General features: G+C 36.1%; 1 protein-coding gene across 1 annotated transcript in view; it reads right to left on the bottom strand.

The window, feature by feature from the left end:
- LOC121323021 (myosin light chain kinase, smooth muscle-like) overlaps positions 1-18,427 on the bottom strand; it is a 96,911-nt gene that overhangs the window by 8,253 nt on the left and 70,231 nt on the right. Inside the window, exons 12-22 of the mRNA XM_041263738.1 lie at positions 16,724-16,858; positions 15,292-15,489; positions 14,280-14,526; positions 13,573-13,653; positions 12,441-13,282; positions 10,651-10,887; positions 10,177-10,260; positions 5,948-5,998; positions 4,704-4,831; positions 3,835-3,988; positions 79-381 (exon numbers count right to left, since the gene is read on the bottom strand). Of these exons, the coding sequence (XP_041119672.1) occupies positions 79-381; positions 3,835-3,988; positions 4,704-4,831; positions 5,948-5,998; positions 10,177-10,260; positions 10,651-10,887; positions 12,441-13,282; positions 13,573-13,653; positions 14,280-14,526; positions 15,292-15,489; positions 16,724-16,858 (2,460 nt within the window). The remainder of the gene's footprint in view (positions 1-78; positions 382-3,834; positions 3,989-4,703; positions 4,832-5,947; positions 5,999-10,176; positions 10,261-10,650; positions 10,888-12,440; positions 13,283-13,572; positions 13,654-14,279; positions 14,527-15,291; positions 15,490-16,723; positions 16,859-18,427) is intronic.

Below are 18,427 nucleotides of genomic sequence, written 5' to 3'. Positions count from 1 at the left end.
TTACTATGCAACAGTGTAATTATCATACACACTCAACATGACTGCAGTTCATATTGTTGACCACAAGATGGTGCTCACCTGCTGGCTTTTCCCCCACTTTAACCAAGTCAGACTCTTGGCTTGGTTCACTGACTCCATATACATTAGCAGCTCGTAGTCGGAATTTGTACTCCCTATCAGGCAGAAGGTCCTGGATATTGTAAGATGTGCTACAGCAAGTGGCCAGGTCTGTCCATTGTTTGTCCACTGAGTTCCAGATCTCCAAGGTGTATGACTGCACTGCGCTTCCACCATCGTATGTGGGACCATACCATGATAAGGTCAGGGTAGAGCTTCGGATATCTGATGCGCATGGGACTCCAGCTGGAGGCTCAGGTTTATCTGAAAAAAACAGCCATAATATATAAAATACTGGTAAGGATACTTTAATAATAGCAAAATAAAAAATGAAAAACACAGCACTGTGGTCGGTAGTTTATAAATACAATCTAAAAGTACACAACGTTTAATAACAAACAAGCACAAAATGTAACTGACATTAGCAAAGGTTTTAGTTCAGCAAGTTTATTAATGCTTGGCTGAGTAGGTAAACGCCTTGGAAGAACATTATAAAATATAACAGAGTAGCAGTGTCAGTCTTGCTTTGGATAAAAGTGTCTGCTAAATGACTAATTAATAATACAAATTTAATGACATGCCATAATAATTACCCATGATTTTATTGTTTTGTTCTCTGCTACATAACTGATGAGCATAAAGCAGCTGCATGTGATTATAAATACTAAGGACCTGTGTTAGATAGGGCTGAGGCCCAGCAGGGAGGCCTAGCACTGAACCCATACAATCAGCCTTTCATAAATATATCACTACAATATTTCAGCAGGAAACCAAAACCAAAAAAAGGGTCTCAGCATCAGTGCAATGTGATACCAGTCTTGACACACTTTGTTTTCAAGGTTGAGTAGACAAATTTGGTCTTTAGTTTAATAAATATTTTAAACAAGCTATGTATTTATTTATTCAATTCACAACGTCTTCATAAATTCAAAATTTGTAGAAAAGCATTTTGCATGATGTTTGCATGGTGTTTGCATGATGTTTGCATGGTGTTTGCATGATGTTTGCATGGTGTTTGCATGATGTTTGCATGATGTTTGCATGATGTTTGCATGATGTTTGCATGGTGTTTGCATGATGTTTGCATGGTGTTTGCATGATGTTTGCATGATGTTTGCATGATGTTTGCATGGTGTTTGCATGGTGTTTGCATGATGTTTGCATGATGTTTGCATGGTGAGTTGTTCAGCTACTTCCATTGCAGATACATAGCAGTTGGAAAGTAACCATATAATCCCATCCCTCTTGCTGTTTAGTTATTGTAGGCACTTAATATTACTTTAAGCCAAGCTGGACGCGATCCATGCTGACAGCAATGGCAAAGCCTTTCATTTTAAATTAATCACTGGAAGAAAATGAAGCCATAAAAGGCCATTGCAGAGCTCCACAGTGAAGAGCTGCAGAATCCAACATGTTCCCATTTACCTCTTCTAACAAATTTTTTCAGCAATAGAACTGCAATAAAACCCTTTTTATATTAACAACAAGAAAACAAACAATCGGTTAGTTAGCCTTTTAAGGTATGATCAGTATGCATGCAAAATAGAAGAAGCTGGTCTATGAGCAGCAAAAAACAGTATTCATTTTCTTGTAGATTAGATGAAGCTGCTTTTGTTAATTGAAAAACTTTGGAAGGGTTGACCTAAATGGCTATGAAATACAGTTTATTTTCTTGGAAGTGATTCTTATTTGTTTACAAGAAATGTCATGTTTCATATATACAGCTCTGAAAAAAATTAAGAGGCCACTGCAAATTTTTCTTAAATCAGCATCTCTACATGTATGGCAGCCATTCCATTCCAGTGTCTGTTGAATTCCAACACAGGCACACCTCATTCTACTGAATGAGGTACTGATTAGGGGATCACCTGAACCAAATTTTATTTAACGAGGAAAAGTATAAAAACCACTCCTGTGGTCATCACTATCCTCTTGCAATAGGACCAGCTGGATGGCAAAACAGTGCTAGTAGTACCTCAAAAGTAATTGGAATCAAAAAATAACTATTGACCATGCCCAAAGAGTTGAGTGAGGAAAAGAAGGGTTCAATTCTGGCTTTACTGGCAGAGGGATACAGTGAGCGTCGGGTTGCTTCCATCCTTAAAATTTCAAAGACGGCGGTTCATAAGAACAAGGTCAAGCAACACACATTGGGGACAACAAAGCTACAGACCGGCAGAGGGCGAAAACGACTCTCCACTGACTGAGATGACCGCCAACTCATTCGAATGTCACTCAGCAACCGTAGGATGACATCAAGTGACCTACAAAAAGAATGGCAAACGGTACCTGGGGTGAAGTGCACAGCGAGGACGGTTCGAAACAGGCTCCTAGGGGCGGGGCTGAAGTCGTGCAAAGCTAGAAAAAAGCCCTTCATCAATGAGAAGCAAAGAAGAGCCAGGCTGAGGTTTGCAAAAGACCATAAGGATTGGACCGTAGAGGACTGGAGTAAGGTCATCTTCTCTGATGAGTCCAATTTTCAGCTTTGCCCAACACCTGGTCATCTAATGGTTAGACGGAGACCTGGAGAGGCCTACAAGCCACAGTGTCTCGTACCCACTGTGAAATGTGGTGGAGGATCGGTGATGATCTGGGGGTGCTTCAGCAAGGCTGGAATCGGGGAGATTTGTCTTTGTGAAGGACGCATGAATCAAGCCAAGTACAAGGTTGTCCTGGAAGAAAACTTGCTTCTTTCTGCTCTGACAATGTTCCCCAACTCTGAGGATTGGTTTTTCCAGCAGGACAATGCTCCATGCCACATAGCCAGGTCAATCAAGGTGTGGATGGAGGACCACCAGATCAAGACCCTGTCATGGCCAGCCCAATCTCCAGACCTGAACCCCATTGAAAACCTTTGGAATGTGATCAAGAGGAAGATGGATGGTCATAAGCCATCAAACAAAGCCGAGCTGCTTCAATTTTTGCACCAGGAGTGGCACAAAGTCACCCAACATTAATGTGAAAGACTAGTGGAGAGCATGCCAAGATGCATGAAAGCCCTAATTGAAAATCAGGGTTATTCCACCAAATATTGATTTCTGAACTCTTCCTAAGTTAAAACATTAGTATTGTGTTGTTTAAAAATGAACATGAATTGTTCATTTTACCCAAACACATACCTATAAATAGTAAAACCAGAGAAACTGATCATTTTGCAGTGGTCTCTTAATTTTTTCCAGAGCTATATATATATATATATATATATATATATATATATATATATATATATATATATATATATATATATATATATATATATAATAGATTACAGTAGAATGCTAGTCAGAAAGAGTAACGAACAGCTGGACTATTAAATATGACAGTTTTAGGCTTAGGAAACCCTACCTGTCAGTACGGTATTCTGTGCTAAACTTATGAAATGAAAAAAAAAACACAGCTGTGTTATGATACACAGGGCGCTATCTTTAAGCAAGGGCAAAGTGTGTCTCCATTTTGAATCAAAAGGAAATAAAAAAAGAAAAGAATAACAGCTAATCTGAAACTTAGTTGTTTCTTGCTAGTTTTATAATATTCATTGAAAAAAAGGCGGCAAACCTAATTTGCTTATAAATAATGTCCTCTTTCTATAACAACTCACCCTTCACAACTCCGTGTTAAAACAATATGCTCTATACCAGACTGAAAATGTGTTACAGTTATATTCTCTACATTTACAACTACAATATTACATTAAATTTGTACTTTTATGAAACTTACCAACAATTGTGATGTTGATCTGCGCTTGTCGGCTGCCATGCTTATTTTCTAACTGCAGTATATAAAATCCACAGTGTTCGGGTTTGGTTGGAGAGATGGTTAGTTTGCTGGTGGTCTCTGTATTTGTTATTTTTACAGGTCCTTTCTCTTCAATCTGTAGAGTTAAAAAAGTGATACTTCTTTAACAAATGGCTTTCCACAGTCACGAACTCCTGAACCCCTTAGCCAAAAAAGAAAATTAAAAATACAATGACTAAGAAAACACACACACACACACACACACACACACACACACACACACACACACACACACACACACACACACACATTTCTCATAATTATTTACAGCATGTATATGTTTTGCACTGCTACAGTAACAGTCATTTATAAATAGTGTATAAGACAAAAAAGCTATGGCAGACTGCAATGCAAGTGTATTATTTAGAAGTTTCGGATTTTCAAAAGTTCCAGCTACAGTTTACATAATAGAAATGAAATCTGGGGGCAGTGGTAAACCTTTATCTTGAATAAATCTTCTATGTATACAGAGGAATTCAAGCAAATACTACACCAACATGTGCACAACTAGTAATAAGCAAACCCTATCCAAACCTTATGATCTATGCAGAATGTGAACACCACCCAAATCAACTCACACCATAATCCATTTTGGATAGACAGTTTTTCAAAAACGCGCTCACTTGCACATCTTTCTAAATTAGTCTCTATATCAGTAAACTATCTATGATTTTAATAACTGTTGATGGTGGACAACCCCAGTCTTCCTTCTTGTGTCCTGGTAACCATGAGTGTTTAATAAATACTTCAGCTGAGTATGCAGAATCAATCCAGCATGTAGGTAAGCTTACCTGTTTTTTGAATTTTAGCCAAGTGCAGGTGATGGGCTGCGTTCCCCCGAACTTACAAAACAAATCCACAGGTTCCCCAGCACGAACTTTCATATCATCAGGGAACTGAAGTATCTGAGGAGGGATAGCTGTAAAACAATTGCTGTGCGTTAGATTTTGCACAGGGAGGCACAGTAGGTTAACCCACAAGCCCTTCACCTCTATACATTTTAAATCAGTGAAATTAGTTTGACAGCATACAATACACTGTATATAGCTGTCCAGAAATATCTCCCACCTTATAATGCAATGTTCTTAAGGCCAGGGGATCTATTTATACACCGATATGCTACTGTGCTTATTTATTTCTTTAATGTAACCTTTACGCCTGGTCATCAGTCATACTTTTAAAATCTTAATTTCCAATGTCTGCACCAACACTATGTACCAGTATGTAGGTATCATTATACAATTTCACATGCCTAATGATTCATTGGGTGAGGGTCCTTAGTGAGGATGTCTAACGTCATGGGTAGCCTGGAGTTACACTTCTAAATCTTTAGCCTAAAGCAAAGTTTTTATTCCTGCTGTAGTTCTTAAATTGGGGAAGACAGGCATAACAGTCAGAAGGAGCTATGGGTATGGGTATGGGTATGGGTATGGATATGAATATGGATATGAATATTGGTATTGGTATGGGTCTGGATATGGATACCTGTAAGGGTATGGGTATGGGTATGGGTATGAATATGAATATGGATATCGGTATGAATATGAATATAGATATGAATATGGGTATTGGTATGGGTCTGGATATGGATATCGGTAAGGGTATAGGTATGGGTATGGGTATGGGTATGAATATGGATATGGGTATGGATATGAATATGGGTCTGGATATGAATATCGGTATGGGTATGAATATGAATATGGATCTGGATATGCATATAGATATGAATATAGGTATTGATATGGATATCGGTATGGGTATAGGTATGAGTATGGATATGGATATCGGTATGGGTATAGGTATGGGTCTGTATATGAATATGAATATGAGTATGGGTATGGATATGGATGTGGGTATGAATATGGATATGAATATGGTTAGGCAACTTTCCAAGAATCAAATGCAAGTGGAAAGGAACCAATCAGACCCTCAAAGACAAAAGCATTTATTCATGTATTTAATTGGATTTGGAGTCAAAGTACTTGAGACACACTGGTACTGGTATTCTTTTATTTAAAGGGATTCGCAATTTTACCTAATTTAGGAGGTGTCTTTGGAGCTGGTTTCTTCTTTATTGTAGCTTCCTCTGTAAAACAACAAAGACTCAACATTAATATATAACTAACAGGTATCTTATGATGTACTAAAGTGCTGGATCTTCCAGATTTCTTCATTTCATTTTAAATCAGAATGGTAGAAAGTGCCAGAATTAAATACAGCAATAGTTATAAATTTTCCTGCTTATGGGGGTGTCTTTAATCAAAGTGAAAACAGTGGCTGCAGTATGTACTGTACTTGAATTAATCTTTCCTGTGCACACTTTACATATCAAATTGAGGTCAGTATGATTTGGCAGAATTACAAAGTATATATATATATATATATATATATATATATATATATATATATATATATATATATATATATATATATATATATATATATACACACACATACTTTTATGGGAAGTCTTTTTTTTTCATCCAACTATAAATAAATAAATGGAACAGGACTAATGGTCGTGCTTCAAGTTTAACTCAAAAGGGTAAGAGGCCAATAACTCATAACTCCACTGTAGGCTATCAAATGACATGCTGTTACTACAACTGAACTTTAGCTACATTGGAACTGCAATTAAATAGCACTGTGAACCCAGTCAGAAGAACAGTCTAACATTCGTCTCAGTTCTCTGTTATTTAGGGAGGCACTGTTAACTGTTCTCTGCTAAATGTTCGTGGGAGTAGGCATTCCCTGCAGCTTATGTCCTTGAGAGTTTTCCTTTTTTGGTAATACTAAATATAGTACTAAACTACCCAGGAAGTGGCTTTCTGCACTATTTATTTCCTGTTCGATCACTGTCAATAAGCAGTCTATAGTAAAAACAGTTACTGCTTCAAGTGAAACAGAGTCACAGAAGACTGCAAATGTGATTTCATAAAAACAAGGGCCACATATTCATTAGTATATGTTTTTGTGGTAGGTAGTGGTACAACTGAAAAAGCCAAAATGCATTGCAGATTCAGCTTTGTTTGATATTAGCTAGCTAACTAACACAATTTGACCACCTCTGCATTAGCCCCAAATAGAAACGTTGGAGGATTACACTGATTCCCAGCCAAAAACATGCACTGTCCTCCAAACTAGCTTTGGTTTCACAGTGTATGTATGTACTTGCATGCATATTTTTCATAGGGACATTTTAAAGTTCCATGGCAAATATACTGGCAGGAATGTATTGAAACTGTATAGAATGTATGAAGAGTATGCTGGCTTTTTTTACTAGGCAATTTACTGTGGATTTCCACCAATCATTTTTATAATGGAAACTGAACAGCCTGAAGGCCATAACTAAAAACTTTTAAGAAACTGTGTTGAATGGGTAAAATATAATAAGATTCAATATAACATATTATTGTTTATTAAAATATTTATTTTATCATAGACCACAATTTACTAGGGATTTCCATCAATCACTCATAATAACTGAACAGCCTGTAGGCCAGAGTTATACATCATGAGGAAAGAAAGAATAAATAAATAAATAACTGTAGCTATAATTAATTATAGTACTGAATTGATTCACTGTCAAACAACCGCTTTATAATTGGTGTGTATCAGCCTGTAGTACATTAACAATTCTCAAGGACCGTAACACTTAAAAAAAAACAAAAAAACCCAAAAACAATCTTAAACTGCATCTTGCCACTCACAGAACTGTGTCCTGATTTCAATTCTGATCCTTGTATTTCAATATCTCGAAGTGGTGCCCATCAATTCATAAATCACTCCAGACCTTTATATTATCAGTCATGTATAGTAAGTGTTTAGAGGATCCATGCCAGCATTTAAAAGCTTAAAGTTGCTAATTAGATCTAACAAACGTCAGTATCACTGTCAGCTAGATTATCTAGTCAACACTGTGTCTGCTGCCATCACACTGTTACTTATATTAGCTAGTCGACACTGTGTCTCCTGATACCACACTCTTACTTAGAGTGACCTTAAACAAGTCATTTTTACCACAGCAGTTAATGTGGGTAAGAATGCAATAAGGACCCCACACAGGCACAGAAGCAATGCACAGGCACAGAAGCAAACACTTACAACATCCAAAACGTTATATAATATATATATATATATATATATATATATATATATATATATATATATATATATATATATATATATATATATATATATATATATATATATACTGGATATATATTTTCTTCTTTAAAATGCCTACATATTTTACACACTCAACATGTTTAGACGTTGCATATTAGTTCTATAAAACCAGTGCTGTAACATTTGAAACAGTAAACATAAAATAACTGGAAAATATTGACCTGTAGAGCTCTGTGTCCAGATGTAAATGCTTCACTGGGCATTACTGTTAACCGTAATTCCAAAATTCCAAAAAGCAACACCCACAAGGGTTACTGTTTTCCATAACGGAGAGGATGAAGGAGTGACTATTTGTATTGCATTGCAAAGGGGATCAGTGTGCTGGTTGTCTACAAGTTCCCATGGATATTTTTAAAATATAAATGTCCAACTAATATTCAAAGAGCAATAAACACTGGATAGAAGAGGTTAGCAGGTGCATTGTCTTGTAAGTGACCACCTTTGAGAACATCTAGAATGGGTAAATGAGAAGTAACATACTTGTTATGAGATTCAATCTTTTTTCTTTTTTTTTTTTTTTTTTTTACCCGCTGCTGTATGTTACCAGTTGCTATGGATCAAGGATATGAGAAACCAAATCATTCACCAGATACATTAAAGCAGATGAGCTGGCACAGAGTTGAATATTTTAATCACCACACCACATAGCCCTATATCGATTTTTTTTTCCATCAAGCTGTTAGTCCATGCATGAAGAAAACATTTATGGAAGCTGCTAAAGTATTCCCAGAAAGCATTGTGGACCCATCTTATAAAATCAGACACTTTTATTACCCAAGACCTTTTATTAATAGCTACAGTTGTATTTATTTTTTAAACCCCATAAATATGAACCAATAAATGTGTATACTGCAGCAAAATGTATTTACAACATCCTTAAGCTCTTGTATGCACATATATCACATATCTATCTATCTATCTATCTATCTATCTATCTATCTATCTATCTATCTATCTCTATCTATCTATATATATATATATATATATATATATATATATATATATATATATATATATATATTCAGTGATTCAGCACTGACTGGACAGAATATATATAATTGTAATACAAAGTTTCTTTTTGTTCAAAGAATGGAACTTGAACACATAATACAGTAATTATATTACAAGCTGTCTAACAGCAAATTGTCTTTGAACGGCATACAAATTAATAAAATAAAAATTTGGCATTCATTGAGGGATTCACCATATCTGTGGGGTTTCTTTTTGAGTGGCGTGATTCCACCTTAATTCTCATTAACATGAAGCCATGTCATAGGCTTTGCTCTGTCTAACATCACAACTGACATAATTGTTTCTAACAGGTGTCAGCCCAGGAAATGGATGGGTAGATAAATCCAGAATTCATACATGTAGTCCTGTTCTGCATACTTCAGGAAAGTCCCAGTCAGCTACAGAGGAATTTACTTATTAGTAATGCTAGAAATATAGAACAGAAACTCTTTTGGACTTTTTTTTTTATCCTGTAAAGGTGTCACTTGTTAAAAACCTATCCACTGACCTACTTATTTACATATGTACTGTTTTTTAACCAAATTTTTTATAGACAATACACCTGTGAGTAAATCTTTCTACAACAAATATCTGAATGTAACTGCATTTAACATTAACATCCATTTCAGTTCCCAGTACATTGCTGCATATATGAGATGAAAAAGACTTAATACATTTACTTCAAAGACTAAGATGAAGCAAATCAAGTAGATTCAGCTATCTTTTAATAACAACTTCAAATATTTTTTTTTTTTTTTTTACAGTCAGTCCCAAGTGCATTGCAAGTTAACATTTATGGAACCAAATGATCATTGATACTAAGATGTTACAGTGAATTGTGAGCACATACCACTCCTCTACATAAATACTCTACCATCAGACAGCTGAAGCACGGTTAATCTGCAGCTCACTGGCAAGTTGGAGTCCAGGGTTATAACAACACTGTTTTTTCACATGCTATAAAAAGAGACCTCTTATGGACAGCTACCACCAGTGGGAACATTTCACAATTCCTAAACAGATCCTTTTTTGGAAAAGGAGGAAGCAAATATTTTAGGAACTTACTTTCTGTAGTTGGAGTTGAAGGCGTGCTTTTATTTCTTTTGGCCTTCTTATCAGATAGTTTAGAAGGATTTGTATCGGAAGGATCTGAAAAAACATGCATTAGTTAAAAAGGAGTTAGTTACTTGGTCCAGAAACACTTACATTTTGAATTATAGTTCTGTTTTTGTAACTTTTGAAATAGATGCTCATTTCAGTTTGATCTCTATGGACTGATTTTAAAATGCTTTCAAGACCCAGACGGCAGATGGAAGCATGTAATTAAAAAATGAAACAATGTCAAGGCTGGAATTCCCTTTACATCTTTTCCTGGATGGTTTTGTTATGAGACGCAAGCATTGAGTTACAGCACTTGTTTGTTGTTGAGGAATGCAAGAGAGCATTTCACAGTTTAACAACAGGAAGACGTTAAGATTAAGCTGGTCACTGGGGAATTTCTGTACCATAGTGAGTTCTTGTGTTGTGGGAGGCACTTACCATCTACATGGACAAAGCAGCAGCACTCGGCTCTCCCAGCAGAATTTTCAGCTATGCACTTGTATTGGCCTTCATCTTCGGGCAGGGCCTTGTCGATTGTGAGGGAGCAAACACCTCCTAATGTAAATGTAAAAAAGTTATGAAGATCCTCCGCTAAACACCCCTTCCATATCAAATTTAAAACATGAACTTGATTCGTTGAATTGTTCTTTGCAGGTGCTTTAAAACACTGGCACATGTTTTAGTTCTGCTTGCATAAATGCAAAGTTTGCCATATTTTTACCATTGGTACAAACTTTGCACTTTTGCAAAAAGAACAGCATGCACAGTATAGTGCATGGAGAGTATGGAGCAAAAGCAGCCTAAGCATTCTATAAACTAGCACACATTCCATCCAATGTTATCAGCTTCTAATTTTAAAAAAAAGGTTCAATATGTTGTATATTGGATTGAGGTTTAGCTACTGAGCAGCTCAGTCCAATGCAGTTATTATAATACAGCACTTTATTAAATTGTCAAGGTAACAGAAATGCAAAAACCCCTTTGACTCAAGGCTAACTTTTAAGTATTTGCCATGGAGTTTCTTCAGGGTGGTCAAAGACAGACTGAGCTGTTTGGGTTAAAATCAGCCCAGACAGGTCAATGTACACCCATGTTGGTACTGTAAAATACATTTTGCAGCCACACCTGTATGCAGGTAACTGGTAAATCCAGTATATCTGCTGAATGTTGCCATTTTAATATCCATTGAATTAAATATCCATTGAATTAATTGAATATCCATTGAATATAGCATTATACATCTCCACTGGTTGCTACAACTGTTTAAATAACATACCTGTAATGTTTTTTTTCATTGTTAACACACTGACAACTTTTTACAATTGTCTGTTTCCAAGCTCTTTTCAAAATGCTCGCTCTAGTGCACTGGGATTTGAGAGCTGTCCTCTAAATCACTGCAGGAAGAGCAATTTAAAAAAAATAAATAAAAAAAAATAATAACAAGTGCTTTGGCTGGTCTGTTCTGAACCACATCATGGATCATTATTGCTGCCGTACCTGTTTGGTGGCAATAATCCTTACACTACCAGTGCACTACAGCGGACATTTTCAAAAGAGATTTAAAAGAGATTTTAATGTTATAAAAAGTTGTCAGGATGTTAACAATGAAAAGCAAAAATTACAGGTATATTATTTAAACAGTTGTAGCAACACATGGGGATGTGTAACATTATATTTTTTCAGAAACCACGCTATGTTTATTAAAAAAAAAAAAAAAAAAAAAAAAAAAAAAAATTAAAAGAGAACATTCAATCCACAATGAATTGTTATAAACAGAGCTTATGTTCTGAAAGGCTTCTGAATTGTTAAATATAATCACTCAGTAACTCTACTCTAATACCCTCCATGTATCACTGTATGATTACTCTAGATCCCTTTAAATGTGATTGCATTACATTTGCAGTCAATGAAGAACATTATACAACATAGCAAATATACAAATAGAAAAAATATACCTACACCCTAAAAAAGTGTAATTAATAAACAATATTTCATAAACAGTTGAATAACATATACTTACAGTATATTAAAATACACTTTTTCTGTTAACTTAATACAACATTTATATTTGCAGGAAAACATGCAGTACTCTGTGCTCTAGACGCTTAATCTATTCTAGCACTTTATAATTCATAACCTTAATATGGATATATATCATATATATATATATATATATATTATATATATATATATATAATATATATATATTATAAATATTATGGAATTACCAAGGTCCTGGGCCAGGAGCACTAAAACTTCGATGATTTGATGATTTTTCCATCTAAACTCCAGGTAACACGTTGGACGGAGAGGTACGATTGGACAGGCAACTGGCATTGTACGTTCCCCATCAGTTACATGAGTGTCACCTAATTGCTCTGTAAACACAGGTCCCTTCCCAACATTGTTAGATTTCTTTCCAATAATCCCACCATCTACCACAGGGCATCCATGTTCACAGTTCACATCGTTCTTCTGCTCCTTGTTGTCAGGCTGGGAGTTCTGGACCTCTTTTTTACCTGTATCTTTGTCGTCATTGTTGTTGTTGTTGTTGTTATTCTCAATAGGTGGTTTCTTTTTTGATCCCAGCACAGATCTAAAATCCGGTGCTGCATTGTTAGCTTGACTTTTCTCCAGAGTTGAAACCTTTGGAATTGTTTTTTTACCCAGTACTGCCCTAAAGTCAACCTGCTGTGAGTTGTGGACTTTCCTGTCGTCTTCAGACAAGGTCTTGGGTTTGACCTGTCGCTGAAGGTTAGCCCTGAAGTCCATTTGCTCAGCTGATAATTCCTTTAAGTCCTCCTCAGAAATGCTTTTGATTGTGACTTTCTTTCCCAAAACAGTGCGGAAATCAACTTGCTCAGCCTCTTGCTGCCTGATCTTATCCTCACAGTGTTCCTTGGTTTCCACTCTCCTTTTCAGCAGCCCTCGAACATTTGCCTCGTATCCTGCGTCTTTGAGATCTCTAGGGCTCTTTCTGGCAGTACCAGCTCTACCAAGCCTTAAAGTCCCATGAGTGACTTCTTCTTCTCCTTCTTCTCCGAAAGGATCAGCCTCTTTCTCTTGATCTCTGTAAAAAGCAAAAAAAAGAAAAAAAGGCTGGGTTTATCCAGAGAGCAAACAGCCTTCATTTAAAATATGTTAATTAGAGGAACAGTTCATTGTAGTATTGCATCAGTGATGACTTCAGTAACCATATAAGGGAACAATCAAAGACAGGCCATATTCTTTGAACAATAGCACAGCTGTATGAGATAAACAATTTGTTTGGTCGCATTTAGGGACTGGGTCTGGCATTGCAAGAGAACAAGCAGTGAACAAACAGAACCCCCGGAAGGAGTGCCTGGGAATTTTACTTACGTTTGGTGAGTCTCCTCACTGGACAGCAAACCCTCTCTGACCAACAGAGACACAAGGCAGCTGCAGTCCCCAATGGGGTTTCTGTAGCAAAGTGCAGGCAGTTAGCATGAGAACACAAACAAACGTAATTAGCAAATAAACAAAGAGCAAATAAATAGCTTATAAAAAATAAACAAAAAATGCTTTTCTTCTCTAATGCCAAATAGAAATCTAGGTCCTGTTACTAGGTGGTGTCACAAGAAAGTGACACAGCTCTCCATATTCAGAACCACTCTAGGCTTTGTAGTGTTGCTTTCAGTTTATTAGAACGTGTAACATTACTAGCTAGGCCCCTTTCATACAGCCATCTCACTGAACTGCATGCAACCAATTACCATCCGTCAAAGGCTACCAAGAGTTTATATTATAATGCTAAATGTGCAAACCATATATGGAGCTAAACATTTATTCTTCCTTCAGCAAGGAATAGCTCAGATGCTTTTACAACTGTCATTAATAATGCTGCTGAGGTACTTCCCTCAGTTCCCCTCAGTGCATAAATGGATATTTATTAAACATTGTTAACCAATGGTTTGAGAATATTGCTTAAACTTCATTCATAACGTTTAAAACAGTATTTCATAAAGTGTTTAAAAAATGTATCAATATGACACAAAAGCTATAGTAATCACTAAATACAAGTGCTTTGTTTAAACTTGAGCACGTACTTCAGTTTTATTTCATATTCTCCTGCATGGTGAGGTTGAACGTTCCTGAATAACAACGTAACCAGGTCTTCATTTTGAAGGATTTCACAGTCTTCTTCCAAAACTATCTGCTGTCCATCTTTAAGCCACTGGAAATCTGGGAAAGGATCCCCAGCAATAGCGCAGGAGAGCAGAGTGTGCTGGCCAAGCCTTGCTGTTACAGACTTCGGCTTGCTAATAAACCAGGGCTGAACACCGTCCTGAGGCTCTGTAAAAATACAATACGAGCTACAACATAAACTCCAGTGTTATGAAATCATCTACACTTCTTTAAAACAACAAATCAACTGAGCTTTTTAAACAACAGGCTGCCAAATTATCCTGCCCTGACATCTGAAGCTATTCAAGGAATTTTTTTAAACACCACAGGAACAGTAGTAGCTAATGCATTGGAATTCATACGAATTTGTGTCCATAATTATAAAGTCTTTATCCATGTTTTCATTATCTAGATGGAGGATGAATACTTCTCAGTGAATGACAGACTACATTTAAAAACACAACTTTATGAGACGGTGTAATTTCTATGTAATAAACTTTACATTTTAAAGAATATATGTATGTATTTAGCATACATTCTTAAAAAGCTTAGCCAAGTTATGTGCAATTCGTACAGGCCCTCTGCAGTGGCAAAGGGCTTGTATACAATAGTTGGCCCCTGGCTCTGTTATTGGAATATCTTGTTTGTGATTCTTTCATAACGGACTATATATTGTAAGCTAATGTATCATATTGAAATGAGACCATGTTTTAAGTCAGCTTACTTTGTTCTGAGTCAGTTTACTTTTTACAACAATTAAACATCCTTGTGATATTTGCATTCGTTACTAGATATCCATAATAATAGAATAGGATAAGGAAATATACACAATGCACACATAGTTTCCTCTTGCTATGTGAAAAGTGTAGGGTTTAGGGTAACATTGGCAAGCTTGCTAGCAGCACCGTCGAAAAGCTTTACACCATTAGGTACCTTGCACAGTTAATGTTGCCTCAGACCGTGTCTCTCCAAGCTCATTCCAAACCGCACAGGTGTATTTCCCAGTATCTTCTGGAAAGACCTCTTGAATGTATAGGATGTATTCATTCCCTTTCTTTTCAAAATGAAAGTCTTCTGACTCCTGTATTTCTTTTCCATTATGAAGCCAAACAATTTCAGGTTGTGGACTACCTGAACAATATATTAAAGGAAGGTATGTCAGTGACATACAGAGCCTAAGATAAAGGATATAACGCATTACAAGTGTTGGTACCATAAAAGATAGTTCACCATGACCTGCATCCAAAATCGAACAAACTGCTCATTAATAGCTTCATTAAAACCAGACGAGTGGTTCCCAACACAGCCTTCAGTGTCATGTGTCAGCAGCACAGTGACATAGATATGCAAAATAGCTTCAGAGTTTCAAATCTCATCAAAAACACACACTCAACAAGTGGGAGCTGATTTGAATCCTGGTCGTACTAAGCTGTCGAACTTGGTTGAGGGCCCAAATGGAGTGCTACATTGTCCTTAGACTTAGATCTTAATCCACCTCATTGAGCTACAGTGACCCCTACTGGCCAGGGGGCTCATGAGTCCAAGAGAAGACTTCCCAGATTGGTGCCCTGGTTCAGCAGCTTGTTCAGATTTCAGTCCTCCTGATTAATTAATTGGTTGATTGGTTGAAGCAGTGAGGCTTCATTAAAACTGAATACAAAACTGCCATTAAATAGGGCTTGATAAGATTAAACGTGTTCACAATATTCAAAACGGAAAAATGAAACAGACCGAAATGAAACAGAAGAACAGTATTAAAGCACATTTAAAGTGCACAGTTGAAGATGACAATCAAAACAGAACACAAAACCACAAAGGACCAATCCAACACATATAAAAAGCCACTTCATTCACAATCATGTTTTCAACACTCGTCAATTGCACTTTATTTAGGTGGTGTGAATAGGTATTTTACATTTTCATTTAAAACAAAATTAATCTAAAATAAACTCACGCTGATCTTAATCTTAAAGAACAGTTACAAGGGAAGAAAACAGTTAATATTTTAAACCTAAAGTTGTGTTTGATTATTTCAACAACTAAGAAACTTAATCTGGTTTCTGGCTTGTTATCAAAAACAAGCAGCTTTAAATGTCAGGAAGGATGAAAAGCATGAAAAAATAGAGTCACACAGCACGGCTGTTTTCCTCATCATGTATATTTAAAAATACTTTACTAACCTCGCTTATCTAATTCCAAACAGATTCTCTTTTTTTAGGACATCAGTATAACTAGGACTGAGACCCGCCCCCTTAATGTTTTTAAAGGAAGAGATGGTCCAAACTATCTGAAAAACTATCTATACCTGGGTGAAATCATTGCTATTTTAACGCCTCCCGCAAAGGCAAATCAAAATCAGACTTACCTGTCACTTCAACAGTCATTCGGACTTGACTTCCATCCATGACTCTCATATCAGTCAGAGCTTTCAAGAACACAGGAGGGGAGGTCTTGCTTGCTTCAGCATTTCTGTGCTCATCCCTTTTAGCTGCCTTCTTTTCTGAAAGTAAAACATGGGCAATTTCCTTTTTTATATAATGAATCAATACAGCTGGTTTAATTGTTCTACACACTGTACCAAAAATATCAGAAATGGGGAAAAAAAACATAAAAACTGAACTGAACAAATTAATTTGTATTAACAAAGGTCATTATTTATTTATTTATTTATTTATTTTTGTATTCTTAAAGAGTGTAATGAATTTTAAAACATATGTAACATTAAGGGTTTTAAGGTGGGATTTTAACCTAGTACTTCAACCAGTTTATTACATTATACACAATGACATGTTGATTTTTTTTCTGGTTTGTTCTTTATTACTACAGTATATTTGAATACAATCTAGTTGTTTTATTTTTTTAAGATTACTAACTCTATGCACCTCACAATAAAACAACAACAAAACTTGGCAGACTTTTTTTTTTTTTCTACTTTATGCAAACTCTAGTCTCTTTATAAACTCCTTGGTGGTCTGGGAGTGCCAGATCAGGAACAATCCCATGGAAAAGTGAATGAGTGAATGAGAGTTTGGCAAAATCATTCCACAGATTCTTTGAAATTTAATGACAAAACCAGCCCAAATACATTCATGGAAACTATACATTCTCATTGAGAGAACATACAGTAATACCATGGGTAAAACGTAGGCTCTGCTCCAGATGTCAGCACAACATTAAGTAATTATTAATTATGAGTAAGGAATAAATATAAAACTGTTGAACTGCTTACAACAAAGTTGTGTGGTGTACGATTCTTTGTGGGGGCTCTGTGGAGGGAACCTCATTTTCAGTTAATAAACTCATTTTGTTTCTTGCCTACAGGAATATCACTGATTACAAAAGATCAAAGGTCCAATCCCTTAGTGCAGCCATTTTAAAATCCTTATGTACTTAACCAGACAGTTAAAAAAGGGAGCAGGCAGGCAGTTGTACAGAACTGTAGCTTAATCTTTGCACTGTCATTAGAACAGAACACTACCCATTTTTCTTTGCTTTTTTAAAAGTACAGCTTCGTCATTCTATTTAATTCTTTCTTTAGCCTTTTACAATTAAATGACATTGTAGAGTAACAGTAAGAAAAATATTTTTTGTCCAAATTACTTCATGGGCACTGATGGCATGTTTAAAAACACATTCTTAGCTTTAAAAAAGATGTTGGCATTGTTCCTGAGTAATTTATGCCAGTTTCAGATGGATGCTCTAGAGGCGTGCCAAACTCAATTCAAGCAGAACACTTTGACTAAATATAACTCAGGCTGGTTCACTCTGGGCGTACGATTCAGATGGACGCTATGAACGGATGTCGGCTGTAGTTCACAATGAGCAATCTTCTCCCTGCGTTAGTTTGTTCTGATTGGTTTAAAAAAGACAACACTTGGGGACTCATACACACAGCCACACTTAACCGCAGTGCCTCTTTTTTATAAACAGCTGATCAAAAAAAATAAAAAATAATTATTGTGTGATTGACAGCAAAAAAAATGCCACCATTCAGTTTCATGGTAAAATCACTGACATTTGCTCAGACTTTGTTGAGCTGTAAACACTGTATGTAGGTTTCTGAGAGATA

Source organism: Polyodon spathula, chromosome 11 (genome assembly GCF_017654505.1).
Source record: "Polyodon spathula isolate WHYD16114869_AA chromosome 11, ASM1765450v1, whole genome shotgun sequence".
Classification (NCBI taxonomy): domain Eukaryota; kingdom Metazoa; phylum Chordata; class Actinopteri; order Acipenseriformes; family Polyodontidae; genus Polyodon; species Polyodon spathula.
Note: the sequence above shows the minus strand (reverse complement) of the source record. Positions and strands in the feature narration are given on the sequence as shown.